At 36.8% G+C, this 21,532-nt stretch overlaps 1 protein-coding gene across 14 annotated transcripts in view; it reads right to left on the reverse strand.

Moving 5' to 3' along the window:
• Nucleotides 1-21,532, reverse strand: part of ADGRL2 (adhesion G protein-coupled receptor L2) — a 157,577-nt gene that overhangs the window by 19,911 nt on the left and 116,134 nt on the right. For 9 of the 14 annotated variants that reach the window (XM_071565714.1, XM_071565715.1, XM_071565713.1 and 6 more), the window contains exons 6-16: nucleotides 16,121-16,417; nucleotides 15,472-15,575; nucleotides 14,449-14,634; nucleotides 12,801-12,839; nucleotides 9,803-9,986; nucleotides 7,863-7,985; nucleotides 7,387-7,592; nucleotides 6,133-6,306; nucleotides 4,873-5,082; nucleotides 3,714-3,934; nucleotides 2,367-2,433 (exon numbers count right to left, since the gene is read on the reverse strand). In XM_071565714.1, the coding sequence (XP_071421815.1) occupies nucleotides 2,367-2,433; nucleotides 3,714-3,934; nucleotides 4,873-5,082; nucleotides 6,133-6,306; nucleotides 7,387-7,592; nucleotides 7,863-7,985; nucleotides 9,803-9,986; nucleotides 12,801-12,839; nucleotides 14,449-14,634; nucleotides 15,472-15,575; nucleotides 16,121-16,417 (1,811 nt within the window). The remainder of the gene's footprint in view (nucleotides 1-2,366; nucleotides 2,434-3,713; nucleotides 3,935-4,872; nucleotides 5,083-6,132; nucleotides 6,307-7,386; nucleotides 7,593-7,862; nucleotides 7,986-9,802; nucleotides 9,987-12,800; nucleotides 12,840-14,448; nucleotides 14,635-15,471; nucleotides 15,576-16,120; nucleotides 16,418-21,532) is intronic. The other 5 variants (XM_071565716.1, XM_071565718.1, XM_071565727.1 and 2 more) reach the window with 1 other exon arrangement.

Genomic DNA, 21,532 nt, shown 5'->3' on the forward strand with positions numbered 1-21,532 from the left:
TCAAAAAGGACTTTACGTGCATTGACAGTACTATTAAACTGAGAAACATAAAAGTGATTTGAGTAACATGTTAAAAAGCTTACCAAGGTGAAATTCATGCTACTGACACTAAGTAAGCTACACTACAAATATAGATCTTCAGTTACACTGCACATGACATATTATTTTTCAGCCATTACACTTCTCACACTTCTTCCTCTGGTCTCTCTTGCTTTCTCAGTTGGGACGATTAGAGGGCAAAGCAATTGCTAGAGAAGAATTACTCCTAGGAACTGTGCTGTGATTGCTACCTGCTGTTTCATATTTTTGAAGTTGGGAATACTGCTCCCAAAGGCCTTTTGCGTCTCAGTCTAAATGATTTGCTGGAGGATAATAATGTCATGGCCAGTAAATAATAGTGAACTATGTCTGTACATGGTCAATATGATTAAATGTCCTTCACCTCTATTCTCACTCTGACCTGGTTATGAGGAAGTGAAAAAGCCGTGAGCAAAGCCCAAAGCTTCCCATGTGAAATGTTATTTTAGAGCAGGGGAAAAAAATAGAGGTGACTTAGCAAAATACTTCCAGTAACAATAAAATAAGGAGCTAGACACAAAAAGCAAGATTATCACCACACAATCAGACTTGAGGTGACTGAACTATTGTGGCATGAAACTCAGCACAATTTTCTAGCAATAATTACAACAACTTCAAGAAACAACTTAGTGTTGAAAAACATTTTCTATCATATTGAAAATGCTAAGTCTATCTTACAATTGCAGTTGGAGGTTTAATTAAAATAAGAATCCCCATTCATTCTGAGACATGATTTAATTTGAATGTATTTAGACTAAACTCTGTGTACAATTATTATGGCCTATAGTTAAATCTTACAAACCATGTAATTTTTCTACTTCAACTCATACACACGTAAGTTTTGGCATGTATGACCATGAGTGACTGCTCAACAACTGAAATAGTTTTTGATATAAACAGAGAGCAAACCCAACCTAAGCATAAATAAGCATGTATCAATATTGAAGATACCAGGAAGGAATAAAGTACCTACAAAACATTGGCCAAGCATATTTTTAACAGAAATTTCCATGATCCAAGTATCAGTTTACTTTTACATGAGAAGTAATATAAAATACCAAAAGTGCTGAAGTAGTATGTCTGGCACATAGTTCTATAAAAGCCAGAAATTTCATAATTATGCCTGACGCACATGCTTCAGGCTGAAAAACTAACAACAAAATATTCCTGAATTTGGAAATTCAAGGGAACTGAAACTCTGTTAACATTTCACAACTCTACTGCTGTGTAAGGGCTGGAGAACATGCAATTATTTAACCTTTCAAAAGCATGAAAATAAATTACTTCATCCTTCCAAACTGTCACCAATTATGCGAAAAGCTCTCTGTGTACATAGGCTATGTCCCCAGCACCAGCTTTCCACAGTATTTCCCAAGTATAGCCAGGGTTTAAAGATACAGAACTAGCAGAGAGAAACAAGGTCAGTCAAAATGCACATCTTGCTTTCACTTTCCCCACAAATTCCTACACATTGTGTAGTGCTGGTATTACTAGTCTGAAATAAATGGGCGAAGTTTTTTCACTGGGTTGACACATGACTACATGCTTTTTACCTGAAAGTGCTCAGACAATGAGTAATTGATGTATGGATGCAACATTCTGTCTTAAATGGACACGGGCACAAAGCTGTGGTCGTACAGATGGATGTGCACACACACAGGGGCTTTACGCAAATGAATGTGCATATGCTTTCCACTCGTTATGTAACAGTCTATTGTTTATACTAAAACAGATGAACTTGTATGTCTGACATACACTACATGTAGCACAAATACAGAAGTAGTCAGGGAAAAATGTTCAAATGCCTGTGCAAATACACATAAAAATACTGTGTAAGTGTAATGGAATATAAGATTTATTTAATTATCCAATGTGTTAGAATATCCTTTTGAGATAATTATGTCAGATAATTAGCAGTTAAATTCTGGAATGTGCATAGTAGTGACTCAATTGAAAGCAATAAGAATGGTTCCTTTTAAAAAAAAAACCTTTTTAGTACTTCATTGATGTTTCGTATGACTACACATATCAATATGACCTTCAGAGTTCCAGCCATTAGGAAAAAAAAGGCTATGCTGAAGCACCACCACAGCTTCAACAATTAATCATTTGTTCAGCACCCTCTAAAAATTTCTAAATATTTATCACTACTGGTCGCATTACAAATAGTTTATAAGTATTTTTATGAAATGTCTTGTGAATAATGATGGTATTGACTGATGTTACTACATCTTTTTAACTTTGCTGTGAGGCAATCTAAAAGGAAAAGAAAGAAACAAAGTTCTTACCAGAATAATGAAGGTAACAGGTCCAATGAAACTCCAGATAAAATAGTTATCTACATGGAGCCAGCAACTATTATGGAAAAAAGAGAATGAAAAGCGAACAGCTGCATTAGCACCTCAGTCCAGAAATGCAAAGTGCAAAATTTCTTCTTAAACTAATATTTTGCCAACAATGATAAACATTGCACACTACCACTTAGTCCATAGACAATTTTTAACCTGAAACTCTTCTAATGAGCCCTGTATAATAACACTACTGAACCTGAAACTGTATCATCAAAAATAGCTAATGTATAAGGAGAAACAAACCAAAATGAGCTCACTCTACTTTCAGTTAAAAGGTTTGGTGACAGGTGCTATCATGGACTAATGAAACACACATCAGTAAATAATTTTTACAGGCTTCCCATGTAATCTTCGAAATCTGGTTTTAACTTTATATTGTATTTGAAGTGCTCACTCCTGAGGAATATGAGACAGAAAATGTTCAAATGCCATGGTTTTCTGAAAAACAATATGATATAAATAAAATGCTCCATCTGGGAGTTGGGCAGTAGAGAAGGAATACATAAAATACCAGACTAAATGACGTGTAAACCTATTAGGGCCAACTTCACTTAGCAATTCATTTTTCTTACAGCCCAGTTCCCTACTGAATTGCTCTTATTTGTCTTTCATCAGTAGCAAAATCAAGCAGCTTCCTTGTAGTCAACAGTATCTTCCCATTCTGTAACTAATTTCATCAAAGGACAAAATAAACACTACTGAAAGGCAAATTCATGCCTCCAGCAACTCAAATCCTCAGAAATGTTTTCTGTCTACCTTCTGTCACTTCCTATATATATCTGTATTTTTGTAAATAAAAGGCAGTGGCTAATGTTAATCCCACTCTACTTGCCTGATAAAATATTATCAAAATAAAACATATGGGTTGAAATATTGTACTGTCACAATTCAGGATGAGAGCTAGTTAAAGGGGCAGCTGAACACAGAGATCTAATGGAGCATTAGCTTAAAACTGGGTGGTTAGGCTTGTCAAATACTTTAAGTTGAGAAATTTTACTTAATATACATTTGAGGACAAAAAGTTATTTACTTTTTCAATTTGTTTCAGGTCAATCTTTTGTGTTAAAAGAAAGACCGTAATTTAGAATTGGTCTCTCTAGAGTACAAATCCCCTGAACCTAGAGAATTACAAAAGACTTGATTGTAATTTGTGCACAGCATTGCCATTCTCTTACCAATAAAGCTTTCAGATGGTATTTTAGTCTGTCAGGGACCCTCTGACAGTTAATAGGCTTTAAAAAATTATTCACTTGAAAAACACTCAGGTCACTTGCAATTACTTACGCTTTCTCTGTTCCGTAGCTCTTATAGTCAATAGCTGCTGAGACACCAACTACTGTAGCAGGGAAGAGGTAGCCAGCAACATAATAGTACTTCTTTCTAGAATATTCACTTTCAAATACTTCTACTAACATTAGATAAAGCTGCACTCCTTCTAGACACATCCAGGCAAAGGCTGCCAGGAAGAAAAAGTGTAAGAGACCTGCAAATATCGGACATGCAATCTGCAAAGAAAGAGAGAGATGGAAATATAAACCACAAAACCTTCATACCATTACCTCTCCAATTAAAAAGTGTGCAATAGAACAGCACATACTTCTATTAGGAATCTTTCACAAATTCAGGAGAAATTTCCCTACCTGCAAAGATACACTGAACATTTGAAAATATGTGTTCAGAAGCTACAATAAGTAAATTAGCTGAACAGTGTGAATGAAAATAAGGAAATGGCACTCTCATCCTCTGGTCATCAATTACGCAGCGGACTTTTCAGTTCTATAAGGAACTCTTTAATTTTGAAACTGATATGGTTCTAGGACTTGCAGTTGAGATAATCTTAGACATGAACAGTTGGTTCTAGATGCATGAAGTGATAATGCTTATTTAAAATTATGAACTGTCTGCCCCCTGATTTTTATCTGCTATAATTTGGAAATTTCTACTGTCTCTCCCCATTGGCCAAATTCTGGATGAAACTATACAGAATCAGTAAATTTCAACCCAATCAATCAATTCAGAATTAATTTAACCAGTACTGCCAAAATACCTGCATGAATGTGCAGCATAAAAAATGTGTAAATATATAGAAAACACTCTTTGACATATATATATAAAAGTAGCAAATAGCTGTTAAGACATATGAATAGATGGAGAAAACATATATGCTCCTAATACGACAACATTCAATTTCATCTCCTCTTTCAAAATTCTAACCACCTGCTTCGTTAATAGTCAGTGTTTCTCAAATGAAAATGAAAAGCATATTTTGGATGGATGTAAATACTATTTATGAATATGTCTATCTAATTTTCACACTGAGCTTTTATTTCAGCCTTGCTGTGTCAGAATGCTGAAACCTTGTCAGTGTTGTCATGTTTTAATTCAAATCCATTTCAAACAGTCATTTCAGAGAACAAGATCAGTACACACAGAGAAAACTTACCTTGTACTCTGTCTTATCGATGCCTATTAGGAAAATGAATTCAGCAATGAATAGGTTGATACAAAGGTTCTTGTGAATAGTGTTACGATCACTTTGCAGGCCACGGAAAAAACAGAATGTGAAGATGCAGATGGCCAGGCAAACAAGAGAGATGACAATTCCCACCCAGGTGATGACAGTGAGGAGCAATTCGTGCACTCCATCTTTGTACTAGAAATAACCAAGAATGGACAAAATTAATATGACTCTTTATGAGTATAAACAAAAACCTATTTTCACAGGTAGCATCCAGAAAAGTTACTTGTTTTTTACATGAGATGGGCAAAATGTACTCAGCAATTTCTCAATCTCAGGTCGGCTTCCCAGAAAAGCAAGATTAGGGTAAGCAGAAGAGGAGCAGGGCTGAGAGAACAATATATCTATTTTATTCAGATCAGACAGCGTATTTACTTTTCCTATGTCTCATTGTAAACTGGTCAGAAATGAAAGCAGAGAATCACATCTTTAAAGTGCCACTAGGCTCTGATGCAAAGAGAAAGGAGAGCTTTCCCTGGGACCTACTATAAGAGTACATATTCTTTCCTATTGACCTGTAGCTCTGCAGCAGAGAAGAAAGCAACAATTTACCCACTGATCAGGGTAAAATGCAGAATATGCTACAGGTGGAATTCTGGCTTCAATCTCATGTCCAGCTAAACAAGGTTCCTTGCTGCAGCTAGGAAAGAATCACTTCTGTTGCCTCAGCTGTCTTTGTAGCAACCTTTTCAAATGCAATGGCTTTATGAGAAGTCCTACATCCCTGCAAACATTGCATGCTCTGGGCCCCCTGACATCCAGTAATTGCTTTAAATAGACAACAAAATTTCTGAGTATGAACAGACATTTAAACGACCAGTATGGAAGCTCCTTGACCTTCCTCTCTAAGGAGAGCTGGCGCTTGTGCTTCCAGGGAACAGCCTGCACAGCTGTCTCTACAGATACTCTCCATCTGTACTGGGGGGAAGTCTATAGAATGGTTTTAAGGTTGGTCAGTAACTTTAAAATATGACTTGTAGAAAACTCTTCTCCTTCCTTGTTTTTTCTTTTCTGTTATTTTACTTAAACTTTATGGATGAGGAAGAAAAGTGCAAATTGCTTTGGAAGAGTGGGTAGAAGCTATAAATACTAAAGAAACATCAGCAATTTTGCATCTTGCTAAAAATTTAAAGGTAAGTCTTTTAAGTTTGTTCCCTGCCGATGGCTGGAAACATCATTACCTACCACAATTTCCCGACGAGCCATCAGAATTGCAAAGTTGGTTAGGTGACTGCAAGCACACGTTGTATGAGTTTTATTTGTGTCTACCAGTTTGCAGCCTTGAGTTGACCAGTATCCCATCATAGTCCTCTCTGAGTAGTTCCAGAAGGAACAATTTGCATTGAAATAATTGTCAGGCTGGGAGATAAAAGGATAACATGAAATGAGGATTTTAAACACTAAGATGGCAATAACAATTGTTTAATATGTGTAAAGGGTAATTTAGATTAAACTTTGCATGTTTCGGACAATAAAGTTTTTCATCAGCACAATTGTGGACTATGTTACACACGGAAGACATCTAGTTTAAAAGGGACTTTATAGTCCGAAGCACTCTGAAGTGCAGTCTCAATTACTGTAGACCCAATTCTAAACAATTACAATTTCCATCTTACAATGTTATGCATGGATGGTACATTATAGCAATTTTTGCTTTCGGGAAAATTAGGACTATGAGTTTATTCTGAAGATATTTTCCTTGTAATTGACAATTCAAAAACAGGACCTTTTTCCTTTCATTCGCAGCTTTGCTCAGGCCAAAGTCATGTGAACAGAAAACAGAAAAAAGTTCATTCCTCAATGCCTATCTATTTTGATGAAAAGTAAAACAGATTTATAAAAAGAAGCAAATTGAGAGGAAAGTCCAAACATATTTTCTCTTTCACGGTAGTGATTATTTACTTTCCCCATGTGAGACATGAAAACAGAAAGGGACAAACTTACTAGCAGAGAAACACATCAAATAAAATACACCATGAAGAAAATATACATAAATTAAAGTATAATAAGCCAAGGTATCATACTTTATTTTTCACTGAATAAATGCAACTAAACCAATTTGAATAGGCATCCATAACTTGGTCAAAAAGTCATGAAAAAAGTTAAGTGTCAATAAAACTTGCTACATCAGACCATTAAGAATATTAACAGTTGTTTTCAATCCTGCTACTAAGGTAAGAGTTAATTTTCAGTTAGAAACAAATGAGTCATTTACATTTTCATGTTGATTACTGAATTAGCTTTCATTAAGAATACACTTAAGTTCTAATAATCACTGAACCAGGCTCATTTAATTTTATGTTCATAGACAACTCAACTTGTGTCTCTGACCTCGTCCAACATTTAAAATTCAAATGGAAAAAAAAGGTTATTTTTCTGCATTGCTTTTCCCTCTTGCTGAGTTTATGGCCTTTCCATTAATTCATTAGCATAACTCACATCAATGTGTTCCAGTGTAAAATGCACAGGATCAGTCAGGTACACCCTGCTCGACTCCTTGTTGATAGAAGCTGCGATGACGTGGGAGTTGACTGCGATGGTGCTGTTCCGCCCAGCAAAGTCGCTGCCCAGCTTTATGGTTGCATTTTCAGTACTGAGAAAACGACCCAAACTTTTGTAAATGATGAAAACCAGTTTTGCTAATCCTGAAAAAGAAAAAAATAATCCCATCATCATGCCACAGAGGTCTACAGAAAGACAGCAACCTGCATTCTAATGAACAGACAATTAAGCACCATTTAAAAGAGAGGCATTTTTAGGCCATGGATTTGAAGAAAAAAGACCAGGTACCCATGATCTTGGGAAAAACACACAGAGCTGTTTTGCTGTGTTTTGTTTTGATATTTTAACTAGGGGAGGTAAGGAAGGTTTTATAAAAGTTAATGGAGTTTCAGTGCTCCGTGCCCAAGACTCACCATTCCTGCTGTTCTGTTTCACGGTGCTTGCAGAGAGCTGAATCGAGTTGCCTCCTTTATTGCCCTGAGGAAATTTCAAGTCCTGCACCTGGCCTTCAGTAATGAGCACTGCAACATCCAAAACTAAGCACAGCAAAGGAAAAAAAAGTGTTAAAACAGGAGAATGCAGAGGAAGTCTCTTGGCTCAACTGCAATATGCCAGATGACAATCTTTTCCTCCACTCTTTATTTAGTTTTCTCGCACCTCTGTCTGTTATGCAGATTTGTATTGCATGTTTCAATCACACAGAGTTAGCTTCTTTAACTAAATCCAGTGCATACTGCTAAAATGACAGCACTTTAATAGTGATCACATGACATTAAACCTTGTTCTAGTTTGCAGCCCCAAAAAATCAACTTAAGAATACCACACATTACAGAAAAACGCTAGTTTTGAAGATCGTAATGTCTATGTAGTATCCTCTGCTGACAAATTTAGAACTTTAATTATTGATTTAGATATAGTTTTTTAAACAGTCAAAAAAGAACACCCAACTATACTTATGCTGTTTATTTAGCAAAATCAGTATTTATAGCTAAAAATAATTTCTAATTTTTTTCCTGAATGTAATTCTGTATGAAGAATTATAGGAAACTATTTTATTAGTTCTGCTAAAAAACATTTAAATTGAAAAATCAGATGCCACTTAGCTGTGCTTAAGTACCACTTTTTTAACACATTGTATACTGGGAAATTTTCATGAGATTACCCTTGAACGCAGGTGTAAATATAGATCTGAAATATAGACTGACAAAAGGTATGAAATTAGGGAATGACTTCTCTTTCTCTAAACCATATATATATATATATGTATGTGCACCAGGAATTCAGTCTTGCATGGAATTGACAATGTGATACTATGACTTGAAGACAGCTTATCACAAGCAGTAATGTTCAGAGAGTCTACTCGGCTCCATGGAACTGCTTGTCTACATCCCATGACAGATCTGTGATTCTATCCACATTCCTTCAGAAACAACTGGTGCAGTTCCTTTGATAACAGACTTTAACACCTTTCCCCATCCTTTCCCAGTATCTGCCTACTCAAAAACTAGGAAGAATCATTTTCCACAGTTACAAATATGTAGACACTGAAACGTGAAAGGTCTAATTTCTGCAGTCTATTCCAAGTCTCTATATTGGTACTCTGCATATTAGCAAACTTTCAGGTTCCTTGTACCTCACTGAGACTATATTAATCTCTGTAATAAGTCGAAGGAATTTTAATTTTATGCATAGCAATGATTTTTGCTTTAACACATCCTGCGTAACAATATTTGCACATCTTTAATACCAAACCCCTTCATTTTTCTGTCACCACTCAAATTCTAAATTACACTCCAACTATCTTCAGCTACTTTGCAGTCTCTGAAGCATAGCTATTCTGCATTATGGGAGACGTAGTTCAGTGAACACACTTTTACCTGAAGGCAGTCATGTTTAATACAAGCATTTGGCCTATGTTCTGAGTACCTAAAATATTTAACTGGCACAGTACACTTCAAAAAAAGTAATTTAAATTCATTAGGAACAGTTTATATACAACAGAAAAGCATTTTCTGCAGCTCTACAGAAAGCAGTTGCCTCAAAAAAATCCATACTCTGCCATTTAAACACTCTTCAAATCCATGTGTTCTGCTAATGATTTTTCAGGAGTAAATCAACTTTGCAACATCAACTACTTTCCATTTTATACTGTGTTAATGACACTTAAGAATAATGCTAATTTTGAAGAACCAAACAAGAAAAGTTTGTTTTCCCCACTTTGGAACATTCCCTTTTCCACTAAATGTTGCCCAGCTCAGCTTTCAGAGAGTATGTCGCTATCCAGAGTATTTTTTCCTCATTTTGTGTAAAGCAATGAAAAGCACAACTTATGCTTGAAGAGAAGTTCACTTACCAATATTTTCTGTGGGCATTGAGACTCTGGTTGGTTCTAAGAGATTATCAGCCAAGACAAAAGCCCCTTCTTCTAATGTATCAAGTAACATTGTGGCTGCATGGGCTTGTTCTGAAGAATTCATGTCCTTCCAGGACTCCAAAGCTTCAGGCCTGAGCAGGTTGTCCACTGTATCCACAACTGCCTGCATTCATTAGAAAACTACCATTAGGTCTGATTGCCCTAGGCAGCTGGGGAATATTTCCAACGTTATCTGGTGACAATTATAATACTTAACTGTCAGAATGATTTACTGTGATTTAATGGTACTAGAACACTATCTTCAACATTAAAATATTTTCCATCCTCTTGTTGGATTAGCATGAATAGAAGTACAGTTAGCCATTATCATTGTGTGGTCTCTAAGTGGTAAACATGCAGATTTGACTTTTTTTGTGCCAGATATAAAGATGGTATTATTAATGTGCTGAAAAATGTAAAAATAAATGCCAGAAGTTTTGCCTGAAGCTTTCATCTTAAAGTTAATGTCAAAATGTATAACTTCTATTTAAAAATACTAATGCCAAAATTAGCATTCTGCAGTTTAGCTAAAATGACAATATTCCTCCTCTGGAAACTGAGCCCAGGTAATGCAGCCATAGCACTATAAACTACTTGTCTATGACAAACTGCCTTCTTTATTACAGGAGGCATGAAATGAAGCTGACTCAGTGGATATAAATTAGTCCTGGCCACTCTCACTCCCCCTCCTGTTCCTGTACCTGTTCATAGATATTTAAAAAGATTACCAACTCCCATTCCTGCACAAAGGTCAGTTAGAAAAGAAAATCAATAGAGCAAACAAGATGTCCACTGACTGTCCCTGTTATCGGTGAAAACAAAACTGTAAAGCTGAAAAAACCTGCCACTTTAAAAAGTTTTACTTGCAACAACTCTATCATCATGTTTTAAGGTTCATTAAGCTGCATAAAAAGTAAAAATAAATAAGGAAGAAGAATAATTCAGTGACATGATTACATTATTTTTACAAAATAATCCAATCAGAGTAATCAGTTAATCAATTGAAGGCAGGCTTTTACATTAATGCATAATGTAGCTGTGCACCAAATATGCTGTGCATTGAGCACACCATGCATTGCTCAAACACTCTGTTTACTCTGTCCCATTTACCTACTCACAATGTTTCATTAAGCATATATATAATTTGTTTGATCAATTTAAAAGCATTGGAAATGGAAGCAGAAGACACTGTACAAAAAGGAAGATGTCGGTCTGGAATACTATATTGTGCAAACAAACAAATAGAAAAAGTTGGTCAAGGCTATTGTCAGAGCAAGATTAATTAGCCCAATCCATTTTAATATCCTATTTCTGTCTGCATGAGCCACCATGACCTTCCTGGCAGGTGGAAGATACTTCGAAGTGGCATTAAAGCCTTTTTTCCTTCTCTAATGGGAGACAGAATAGTCAAAATGCTCACACTGATACTGCTGCAGCCATTAACTAGAGTGGAACAGAAATCGGTCTGCAGAGGCCAGATTCATTAGTCACCAAGAAATACAGATTGGAGCCTCTAATCTGAGGTACAAATGAATCCTCTGTCACAAAGTGGGAACTTGCTTCATTTGCATAGTGTAAGTCAGCTTTTGATTTGTAATTTCAAGAGGTTTATTAGTCTTATCTAAGCAGAGAAGCCCATTTGAGACCTACAGAAAATGACACCGGTTGGAAATTAAGGTTCTGCTATGGTTTCTCATGTATTGCCATATAGTGCTGACAGTATGCATTCATTAATAGGATACACTTTTTATTTATTATGGGATAATCTAACTGCATTTTTCTTGTGGAAAATGATCCCCTGCCCAGTAATATTAATGAGGTGCTTCTCCTCCGAGACAGAGGCGAGTGGACAGTGGGAAAAACTCCCATGGCTCCTGTGACACAGCTATCAGAGCAACCCAGTTACTGCTCTTCTCATGATTCTCTTTACTAATGAAAAGGAAGCATAAAAACGCACTCTACTCAAACAGCATTTGCAGGATTTCCCTTTACTACTAAAAAATATTTTCGAATAAAAAACTATTACAATTATTATTTTTTGAGAAGCTAACTTCTCTCCTGAACTTTGCGTCTTTTTGTCAAATTTCTGCATAACTGGATCTCCTATCCAATTCCAGTGCTTTAGGATGAAAGAGAAGCGTCCTGCCCAAAGAAATTTCTCTTCAGCAAAAGTCTGAATTATTTTATTATGTTGCAAAATATTTCAGAGTTCTTTTCAAAAATTTTTCAGAGCCAGACACATCTGTTGCAGGAACTTTTTCTTTCCTTCATAGGGGCGAAATGGCCATTACTGGCATTGGACTGCAGAGAAGGACTTGGCCAGTACAGATAACCACTCTAGAGCTGATGAAAGGAACTGAAAATCAGGTAGCAATGGGTAACACGTCTTCCATATAGTCAGGTTAATGGGACACATGGCAGACATTTTCCTAGTGAAGTTAGAGAAATGTTTGTCTTTGCATTTTATCCTAAACTCATTGAATTGTAACAATTCTTAAAACTAGAAGGAGTTATTTTACTAGGTATAAGAACACACAAAGAACAAAGCAAGCTGTATCACGTACATTTTTCACGCAAGCAAATTAACTCTAAACAGTCTTTGATATAAAATTCTACTAAGATGAAGCAATTTCTTGAAGTTGCCAGCTTTTTCCCCCACCTAAGGTTTTATTACGATATAAGTGTTATTTCCAATTCAGATAATAACCCTTTCTGCTCTTTTCGTTTTGAACAAGTTGAGGTAAAAGATGTATAAACTTTGATCTTAATTTTTTTTTCTGAGTGTTATACCTGTGCAAAGCCAACATTTGTAAAGTTGATATGGGGCACAATACACATTTATCAAAGACTGAAATACATAGGATCATGCAGCAAGATGATAAAGCGTGGCAGGTTGCTGAAGCAGGGAGAAAGCAGGGTGACAGTACAGGAGAGATACCTTAAGGTAAGCCCTGCATGTCTTCTCTCGTTTTTGGAGCTTTTTAATAAGGAAAAAGAAAATCAGAAGTTAGACAGATCTGGAAAGCTTCAGAAATAGAAAAAAAATACTCTGGTTTTTTAAATCCCGATTTTAAACTATAGCCTGAACATTAATCTAGTTTCTGTCCATGATGACTATAAAAAAACATCACACAAGAAACCTTTTTGCCCAGCTGTGGTTTAGGCCCAGCTGGCAATCAAGTACCACACAGACACTCACTCATTCCCTCACCAGTGCAAGTGGGGAAAGAATCAAACAAGTAAGACTGAGAAAACTCATCAGTTGAGATAAAGATATCTCAATAAGTAAAACAAAAGCTACGCACGCAAGTAAAGCAAACCAAGGAATTAATTCACTGCCTCCCACGGGTATGCAGGTGTTCAGCCATTCCCAGGAAAGCTGGGGCTCCATCAGGAGCAACAGTTACTTGGGAAGACAAGCATCAGACATTTGAATGTCTCCCACTTCTTCCTAATTCCCACCACCTTTATGTATCAAGCATGATGTCATATGAAATATCCCTTTGGTCTGTTGGGCTCAGCTGTCCTGACTGTGTCCCTTCCCAGTTTCCCATGCAACCCCAACTTCCTCGTCAGCATGGCAGTAGGAGAAGCAGAAAACACCTTGACACTACTGTGCAAGTGCTGTTCAGCAATTACAAAAACATCTCTGTATCATCAATACTGTGTTCACCACAAATCTAAAACATTGCCCCCTACTAGCCAATGTGAAGAACTTTAACTTCATCCTAGCCAAAACCAGCACAGCAACCTTTCATACTGCTATCTACATATCTTTTGCCCCAAGAGTGGGATTTGTATGAAAAGGTCAAAGGAAAAAATCCCCGTGTGGGCACTTGATCTGTCTCTGGCAAAACTATTTTAATAGTATCTAGGGGCTGTAAATGAAACTATTGCCAAAATAACAGAGAAGTGCATGGATCTCTCTCTAAAGGAGGATAAAAAAATCATTTTGTTTGTGGCTTGCTGACTAGACTGATGCAAGGAAGAGGCTGAGAAATACAGCATTTCCTCTGAGAAATAGACAAAAGGTATTAACACTTTTAACTTCAATTTAAACCACAAAGACATAAATTTTCTCTGAAATTCGTGTTTTAGATATGTGTATTAGGACATTTTTATAAAGATCAATTATAAGTCATGTTGGCATCTTTAAAAGGCTAAGGAAGTGCTATTATTCTGCAGGAAGTCAGATTAAAATAAACCCCTGCACCTATGCAGAATCCCACTGATTTTATTATATGTTCAGGGTAAAGGGATCACTGAATAAATATGCTGATTTGTTACAGAATTTTTGAGAGCCAATACTCATTTCCCTCCCAGGAGTTATAATGCATTCCAGATTTTAATATGGGACACAACTATGTATTTTAGGACCAGTCAGCTATTGTGAATTATATCATATTCCCTAAAGAAGGTAATTACAACTTTCTGCTGTGCATTTACTGCTGTTTTCTCTTATATGCTTATTCCAGAACTATACGCAGGCAGGAATAAAGTATACATTAATATTTCTGAAAGGAAAAAAATACGAAATCCAAGGGCAATGGTTATCTCAGCAGGAGGAGGTGATGGGATGTGTGTACCTTGTTATAACTCCGTCCAGCAGAGTCTTTTTCACTGGGCCGTAGTTCCTGAAGTTGAGCATCCAAAATGTCCACAAGCTGTTCCATCAGCCTCACTGATGAACTAACATCGCCAGCAAAGACTGGTCCTTTGGTGTGTTTAGCCAGTTCATTGGCCAGACTAGCAGCATTTTCCCCACTTCTAATCTGAAATGACAATTTACATTATCTCAGCAGGGTCCCTTGTTCTGCTTGCGGCTCCTAATTCCAATTCCCTGTGTACCTTTCTTGTGGTGAAATAACTATTTGCACATACATTGAAATCTGTAACTAATTGAGACCAATAACGTTCTCTTTATCTCAGAAGATTAAAGGTTCTTAGATCCATGACATACAAAAGCAGTTCTTCACAGCCATCAAACCCAGAAATCTGACTGGGACTTTTGGGCTAGATCTTCTATTCATTCTCACTTTTATTTCACTGCCATTATCAGACAGTAAGAAATCCATTTGCTCATATGGTGCCTGAGGTATTTGAAAGTCAAGTAGTCTGGTACTGACAATAAATTATCCAGTTTTCATAAACTTTGTAAATCTCAGTAGGGAGGGAAAACAGAGAAAGTGGTTTTGTGCTCTAATCATCCTGTTATCAATGCACTCAGACAAAAATCTATTTATTACAGTGTAATTTTTATTGAACAAAAAGCTTTGCTTCATACCACAGGTTTTGTTGTTTGATTCATAGTATTTGATTTATTCAGCAAACATTGCTTTTGGTTTTTGTACATCAGCAAAGCTATTTTGTTTTAAATAGCAATGAGAACATGTAATCACAGATTCAATTAAAGAACTTAGAAAGAGGGGATACCAAAACACAGATGAACCTAACTGTTGGCCAATGCTTTGCATATGAAGTACACGTACTTCCTTCTACTTTAAATGAATACAGAGTAATAAAGACAGCTTCAACAAACTGAATTATTAATGCTCAGAGTTAAAATCTTTAATCACCAGTGTACACCAGATTAAAAGGTTTCAACCAACCTTCTGAGCCAGCTGATTTACCCAGTGTGAGGTACAGTTGCTAAGATCGGGGCCTTTGGGGTTCCACATTCCTGTTAAGACCACGCAGAGATACGAGGCAGTTCCTACAACAGATGTAGAAAACTACAGTGAAATGGAAACCATTTTTCTGCATGCATTCAGGAAATTGGCTACACTGCTCCTAATTAATGTTAAATTCTGAATGCTGCTAATGGTTGTAGTTGACAATATCTGACAAAAATGAAAGGGAATAATGTAGATTACAAAGAGCAATAAAAAAAGTCAGTGAAAAGTAACCAGACATTTTCTGCAAACAAACAAAAAGCCCTTGATTTTTCCTGGAGCTCATCCAGACGGGAGCTCATAATGAGAAAGGCAGCTGTAAGCACATTTCACAACAGTTCTCAAGCAATGCCCTAAAATTTGACCTGGATTCTCAAAAGTGCAAGCGCAAGGTAATTCTGTGGCCACGCTCAAATGATGCTTGCAGTTTATAAGCTGACCATTGCCAGTAGATGCTGCACTCTCCAAGTAACAAAAAAGTCATGTGACAAACAATCTGAGATTAAAAAAATAATAATCATGAGAGAGCTACACATTGCTTCTGTAATGTCTGCTTGAAATCAAGATATATTTTTAAAGGCAATACCTCGTGTTCCTTTGGGACAAGGGCGTTCAACCATCATTCCTCTTTGTGTCTGAGGCCAGCTAATCCCCCTGGCCTCAGTCGGTTCACAGAATCTCTCTGGCAAAGGGAAAAAACTTGTCACGGGAGGAACTTTGGTTGTGGAAACGGGTGGCGGTGGTCTGGGTCCTTTGCTTCCTTCCTTTGTTCCTCCAGCTAATGTCGTGCTTATGGGACCTTTCTGTGATGCAGTGCTAGTGGTTGACACTGTGGTTTTGTATAGCTCTGCTGAAGAAGTTATTGTCACTGCTGTGGTAGGCACTGCACAGGGAAAATCAGAGTAATAATAAAGTAAATGACTTAGAATTATATATAAAAAAAGTTATTTAAAAGTTATTTATGTAGCTTTAAAGGATTCTCTGGTGTCTCATTTTCTTTATCTTAATATTACTCTTATTGCTATTCTGGGTGCTTAAGATACAACTGACTGATTTTTTTTTTTAAACTCCCAACTCATATGGTATGACATTTCAGCACATTCTCCAAATAATCTCTTCCGTAATAAAAATTGATAGTTACATTGCTAAAGGCTGGAAGGCAGTACTAGTAAGTAATCAGTACATAACAAACACTCTCAAAGCAATTAAAGATTACTTAATCACTTTTGCAGCACGAACAACTCAATAGAATAATTTGAACCAGTGTGCTGTAAACAATATAGTCCAGCTTTAACAACAAAGGCAGTGGGCTGTAACTAACAAGACCATTTTTAAAAATCAGATGCCAAAACTTCAAGCCATCCAGTATACACCTTTCAGGGCAATAATTATGATAACATCTTCCCACCCAGCAGTCATTCTGCTTGAGAGCGCTGAAGCACGCCTGATTAGCTCCAAACAGAAGCAGCACGTAGCATGTACATGGTGTTCTCCTGTTTGAACATTTTGGGCCTTAACATCCTTTTTTTTGATAAAGCAGGTATGAAGACAACTCATAAGTTGATGGCAAGAACCTAGTTTTCTCTTTTACAAAACACCAGGACTTGCTCAGGACAACTCTTTTCTGCTCAGGATGCGCAGCTGCTCCTGCCACTGACTCACAGTGGGAACTCATTACCACAGATGCTGAGGTACAGCCCAAGCCATGCCAGGGGTTTGAGGTTTTGGAGAGATAGTGCTAGTGGCGAGAACAGTCTGGAATGCCTGCTCAACACCTTCATACATATACTGAGAAAATATAAGTGAGCAAAGTAACCGAAACAGTTATCAGCAATTATTTCCAAATCTTCTTTAAGTGTTCACAATGCTTTATAGGCATGTAAAAGCACAGATCCTTGTGCTGAGAATAAATAAGCTCATATAGAATATATCTGGCTTTTTTCTTTCTTTTTTTTCTTCTTCTGCTAGGCTCTTGAACTCTGATTTACTGGACAATGCAGCTTCTCTAAATTAAATCATAAAATAAAAACAAAAGAAGAGCTGTCTCACTTTCAGAAGTTATTTTACGAGTTAGTGTTTTGAACAATATTAACTTTCAGTAGTTTGGCAGGTAATTTTTTCAAAATGCTTTTTCAATTATGTTTCAGTTATAATGCATTAGAGTTTTGTTATATTAATTTAGAGTGGAGGTTTTGAGCATCATGATCTGTTTTTAAAGACCAAAGGCAAAGATATGCTTTTCATTCCTCTCATGCTCGCAAATGAGAAACTTCTCCAGAGCCTGTATTCTCTTCAGTCTTGTTCTTGCCTGCTTGAACACAGTAACACAGTCTGTGGAACTGTGCTGAACTTGTGATGTAGCCAGCCACTACTGAAATCCTCAGATCTGTTCTGCAAGTGCTTGCCTGACATCTTGTGAAACTGCTCTAGCTTTCTTCTGATTACAATGCATCCAGCTTTCTAGTGCTTTCCCAATTAATATTTGTCAAAACCATCTGCAATCACTTGCACAAGTGTCAGGCAAGGCCTGCTGAATCAGGTCCTGGGGAACGGGGAGATGGTGGGGATGGAGAATGATGCAGCGACAACCAATTATTACTATCCACTCCCTAATACAATGTGCTAATTAGCACATATTTAATCTCTGAAATGTGAATTAGCATTATTGCGATTACTACTCAAGCCCTGTAATGTTTAGGACAGTTTTGTCTCAGAAGCAAAATACCACTGTCAGAATTCATAACAACATTTTGAAGTTCAGCAGTGAGGTAAAAATTTTCAGAACATATTTTGTGTTGTCCCCTGAGTTAAAACAATCCCACTGTCATTATGCAACTTTAGGTAGAACAATTTTCATGCTATCCATTAAAATTAATTTCAAAGCCTATCACCTATGTTTCAAAAATGACCTGCACAGCACAGTACAGCACAGTAGTACTACATAGTTAGAAATTTATTTTTAATCTCATAGTTTAGGAGAAAGACTTCAAACAACCTCTTTCAAAGAAACCTGAAAAAATTACATATGACTTCTAAGAGATTTTCTCTTGCATTAAATTAAAAAAAAAGAAATCAGCATATTTAAGAAGCTTCAGACAGTGCTTGAAGTCTTGGAAAGAAGGTGGTTGAAAAATAAGAAACAACTGAACACATCACTTTAAGGAAAATATCTAGCTTTTACAAGGCAGATTATTTTGTTTGTAATGACCTGTGGGAACTTAAATCTGCAAGGCCATTCTCCTGAGCAGCAAGAAGACATGTGATAGCGGCCACCACCTGATGTGTCTTGTTCTGAAAGCTGAGGGTGATGGCATCTGCAGGCTCTTGCAGAGTGCTTTACCAATACAAGGTAATGGCAGAGATGACTAATAAGCCACAACTAAGAACAACGAACTCCATGTCAAGATTTTTAACCTATTGTTCTAAGCAGCAGGAGTGACTCTCTACAAGGCTGAAGATATGCAATTTTTGTCCAACTCCAAAAAAGCCACTTTTATACTGTGAGATTCTATTTCGGACTTTTTTACTAGGCTTAACACACTGAGAAAACCAAAACCTCTTCTACCTTTTCTTTTTTTTTTTCTTAAGAATAGGTGCTCATACTATCAGCTGAAGACAGTCTTCTTAAAAAGGAAAAAAGAAAACATGAAAAGAGCAATAGGAAGTAAATCCAAAGATTCAAATTGAAGATAATTCATTTACATTTGTTTCATGCATTTCCTAAAAGCTGATTTAAACAGTTATGCATGCTACCTGTTACTAAAAATGAAGACCTCACTGGAGTAAAACTTAACACCTGTTTAACAGTGTGATGTCTATAAAAAACATAACACTATTGCCTAGGACAGCAGGGGAATAGTAACTTTCTTTCCCCAACTGACAGTGAAGAGTAGATTTAGAGAAGGCACACAAGCTATGTAGTATTTTGTACCAATAGGTTTCTATTCTAGACAGGCATAAAGTAAGTTTAAAAAAAAATAAACCAAGCCAAATCAGAAAAACCCCCACTCAAAATACAACTCTGACCTCAGATTTACAATTGCGTTGAAATGCCAAGATGATGTGGCACTTCTTAAAATACTAATGGTTCCATTCTCACCTCTGGCATCCAGGTAATTTTAGAAATCAGCTGCATGGATTTTTCAGTTATATGTACACTTTTATAGGTCAGGTATTCCAATGTATTTGGACACATGAAAATCTATGTGCCCATCTTAATTTTCAGAAGGTCATCATACACTGAGCTGCTCTGTAAAGCAACGGTGATCAGAAACTGTGCAAATCACAATTTTCCTGCCTTTTGTTTATTACTGCTGTGTGCCTGTTTTCATGCTTCAGTGAATAGCAGGGAAGGCACTGACACTCACCTAATTACCTATAGGTTCCAGCTATTATGCTAGCCAGCACTCTATTGACCCTGCCAAATCCCATTTAGTTGAAAGAGAAATGTTTACACAGCCATTTATAAATTTATACCTGAAAATGATAACAAATATGATAAAAAATTAGCAAAATACCTATGGTTAAGAAACTTTCTAGCCAGTCCCCATTATGTTGTCTTTATTCATACAACCATTCTTTCACCAATCTGTAGTCTATCAGATTTGATATAATAGTACAGGCATAATTTACTTAACAATTTTCTACACGACTTTGTAATAGATTCTTGATGTTGTGCTAGTTTGCTATTATTTCAAGACCTTAGTGATACTACTCTCCAAGTTTCTGTTGTGTCCACACTCACAACAGCCATATTTTCCTGCAGTGATCCAATAATATTTAATGATGGGTATCATGGTACAAAAGGGTAGACAAATTCAGTTTGAACAGTTAGCACAAATTGGGGTGAGTGTAGATGAAATCTCTCCCTAACGCACTAACAGAGAACAAAAGGATTTATCTTCCTTTTGTTACCAAGGAAACCTTACAAAGTAATGCACATATTCACTTTTTAGAGGGAAAATTCCCTTCATTCTTCCTGGTCTTCTATCTTTGTGTTCTTCTAAAAATTCCTATTACAGCAAGGATTCATTTGGTGCCTCCCGTAGAAAGAATGTAACAGGACATAACCACCAAATTTACCAAGGATATAAAATACCTCTGGTTTGTCTTGAATTTTTCATAGTGGCTTTTTGCAGGGCCTGATTTATTTTATTTAATTTCTAAACTTTATCTTAGAAAACATGCTCTTGTGCAACATCTGAGTGGTACTTGTCAGCCACAGCCCTGAAAACCATTTCTGTAGCTATGCCAAAGATGCACCAGCTGGATACTCAGTGTTTAATATGTAGCATTGTCTTGGCAGCCACCTTGCGAATGCCACCAGACACAAGCACTGCAGAAGCAGGAGGATCCCTAGGAGAAAACCTCAGCTGGGGCATTTGCTCAGCATCAATGTACAGACATCAGGCTTAGGGACAGAGTTCAGTGGTGGACTCGCCATGGTTGGGTTTACAATGGGACTCGATGATCTTAAGGGTCTTTTCTATGATCCTGTGATACATCTATGCACTATAATTTTCATGAGAAGCGAGAAGTAAAAACAACATAAAACAAATGAGGTTAAGCAGGGAGTTCTAAGAGCAGCAGACCTGCTGTCAGAGTACTAAAACAGTAGCCCGGCTGCAGCATCTACAAGAGTTCCCCTGAAGATTAAGAAAATAACGATACGGGGAGCATGTAACAGGGACGGCTGCAAAAGGAGAAAATGGTGTAGGTTTGCAGCAAGGGCAAAGTCAACATTACGTTAATTTTCATGGTATTTCAGAGATTTCAACAGGAAGATTTAACAATGAAAAAAAAACAACAGAGAAAACAAAGCCAGGTTTGGGGACATGGATAGGACCAAGTTTTGGCACTGGGAGCAAATGTAAATCAAATGTGCAACTCAAGTATGACAAATTCATCTTTCATGTAGGAAGAAAGACTGTTGTTTCTGAAGTGCTCTGTAGCTGGACGTTATGTGGTAGACAAGAACTGCTAGCCAAGACAGATAGGG

This window comes from Pithys albifrons, chromosome 10, assembly GCF_047495875.1.
Source record: "Pithys albifrons albifrons isolate INPA30051 chromosome 10, PitAlb_v1, whole genome shotgun sequence".
Lineage (NCBI taxonomy): Eukaryota > Metazoa > Chordata > Aves > Passeriformes > Thamnophilidae > Pithys > Pithys albifrons.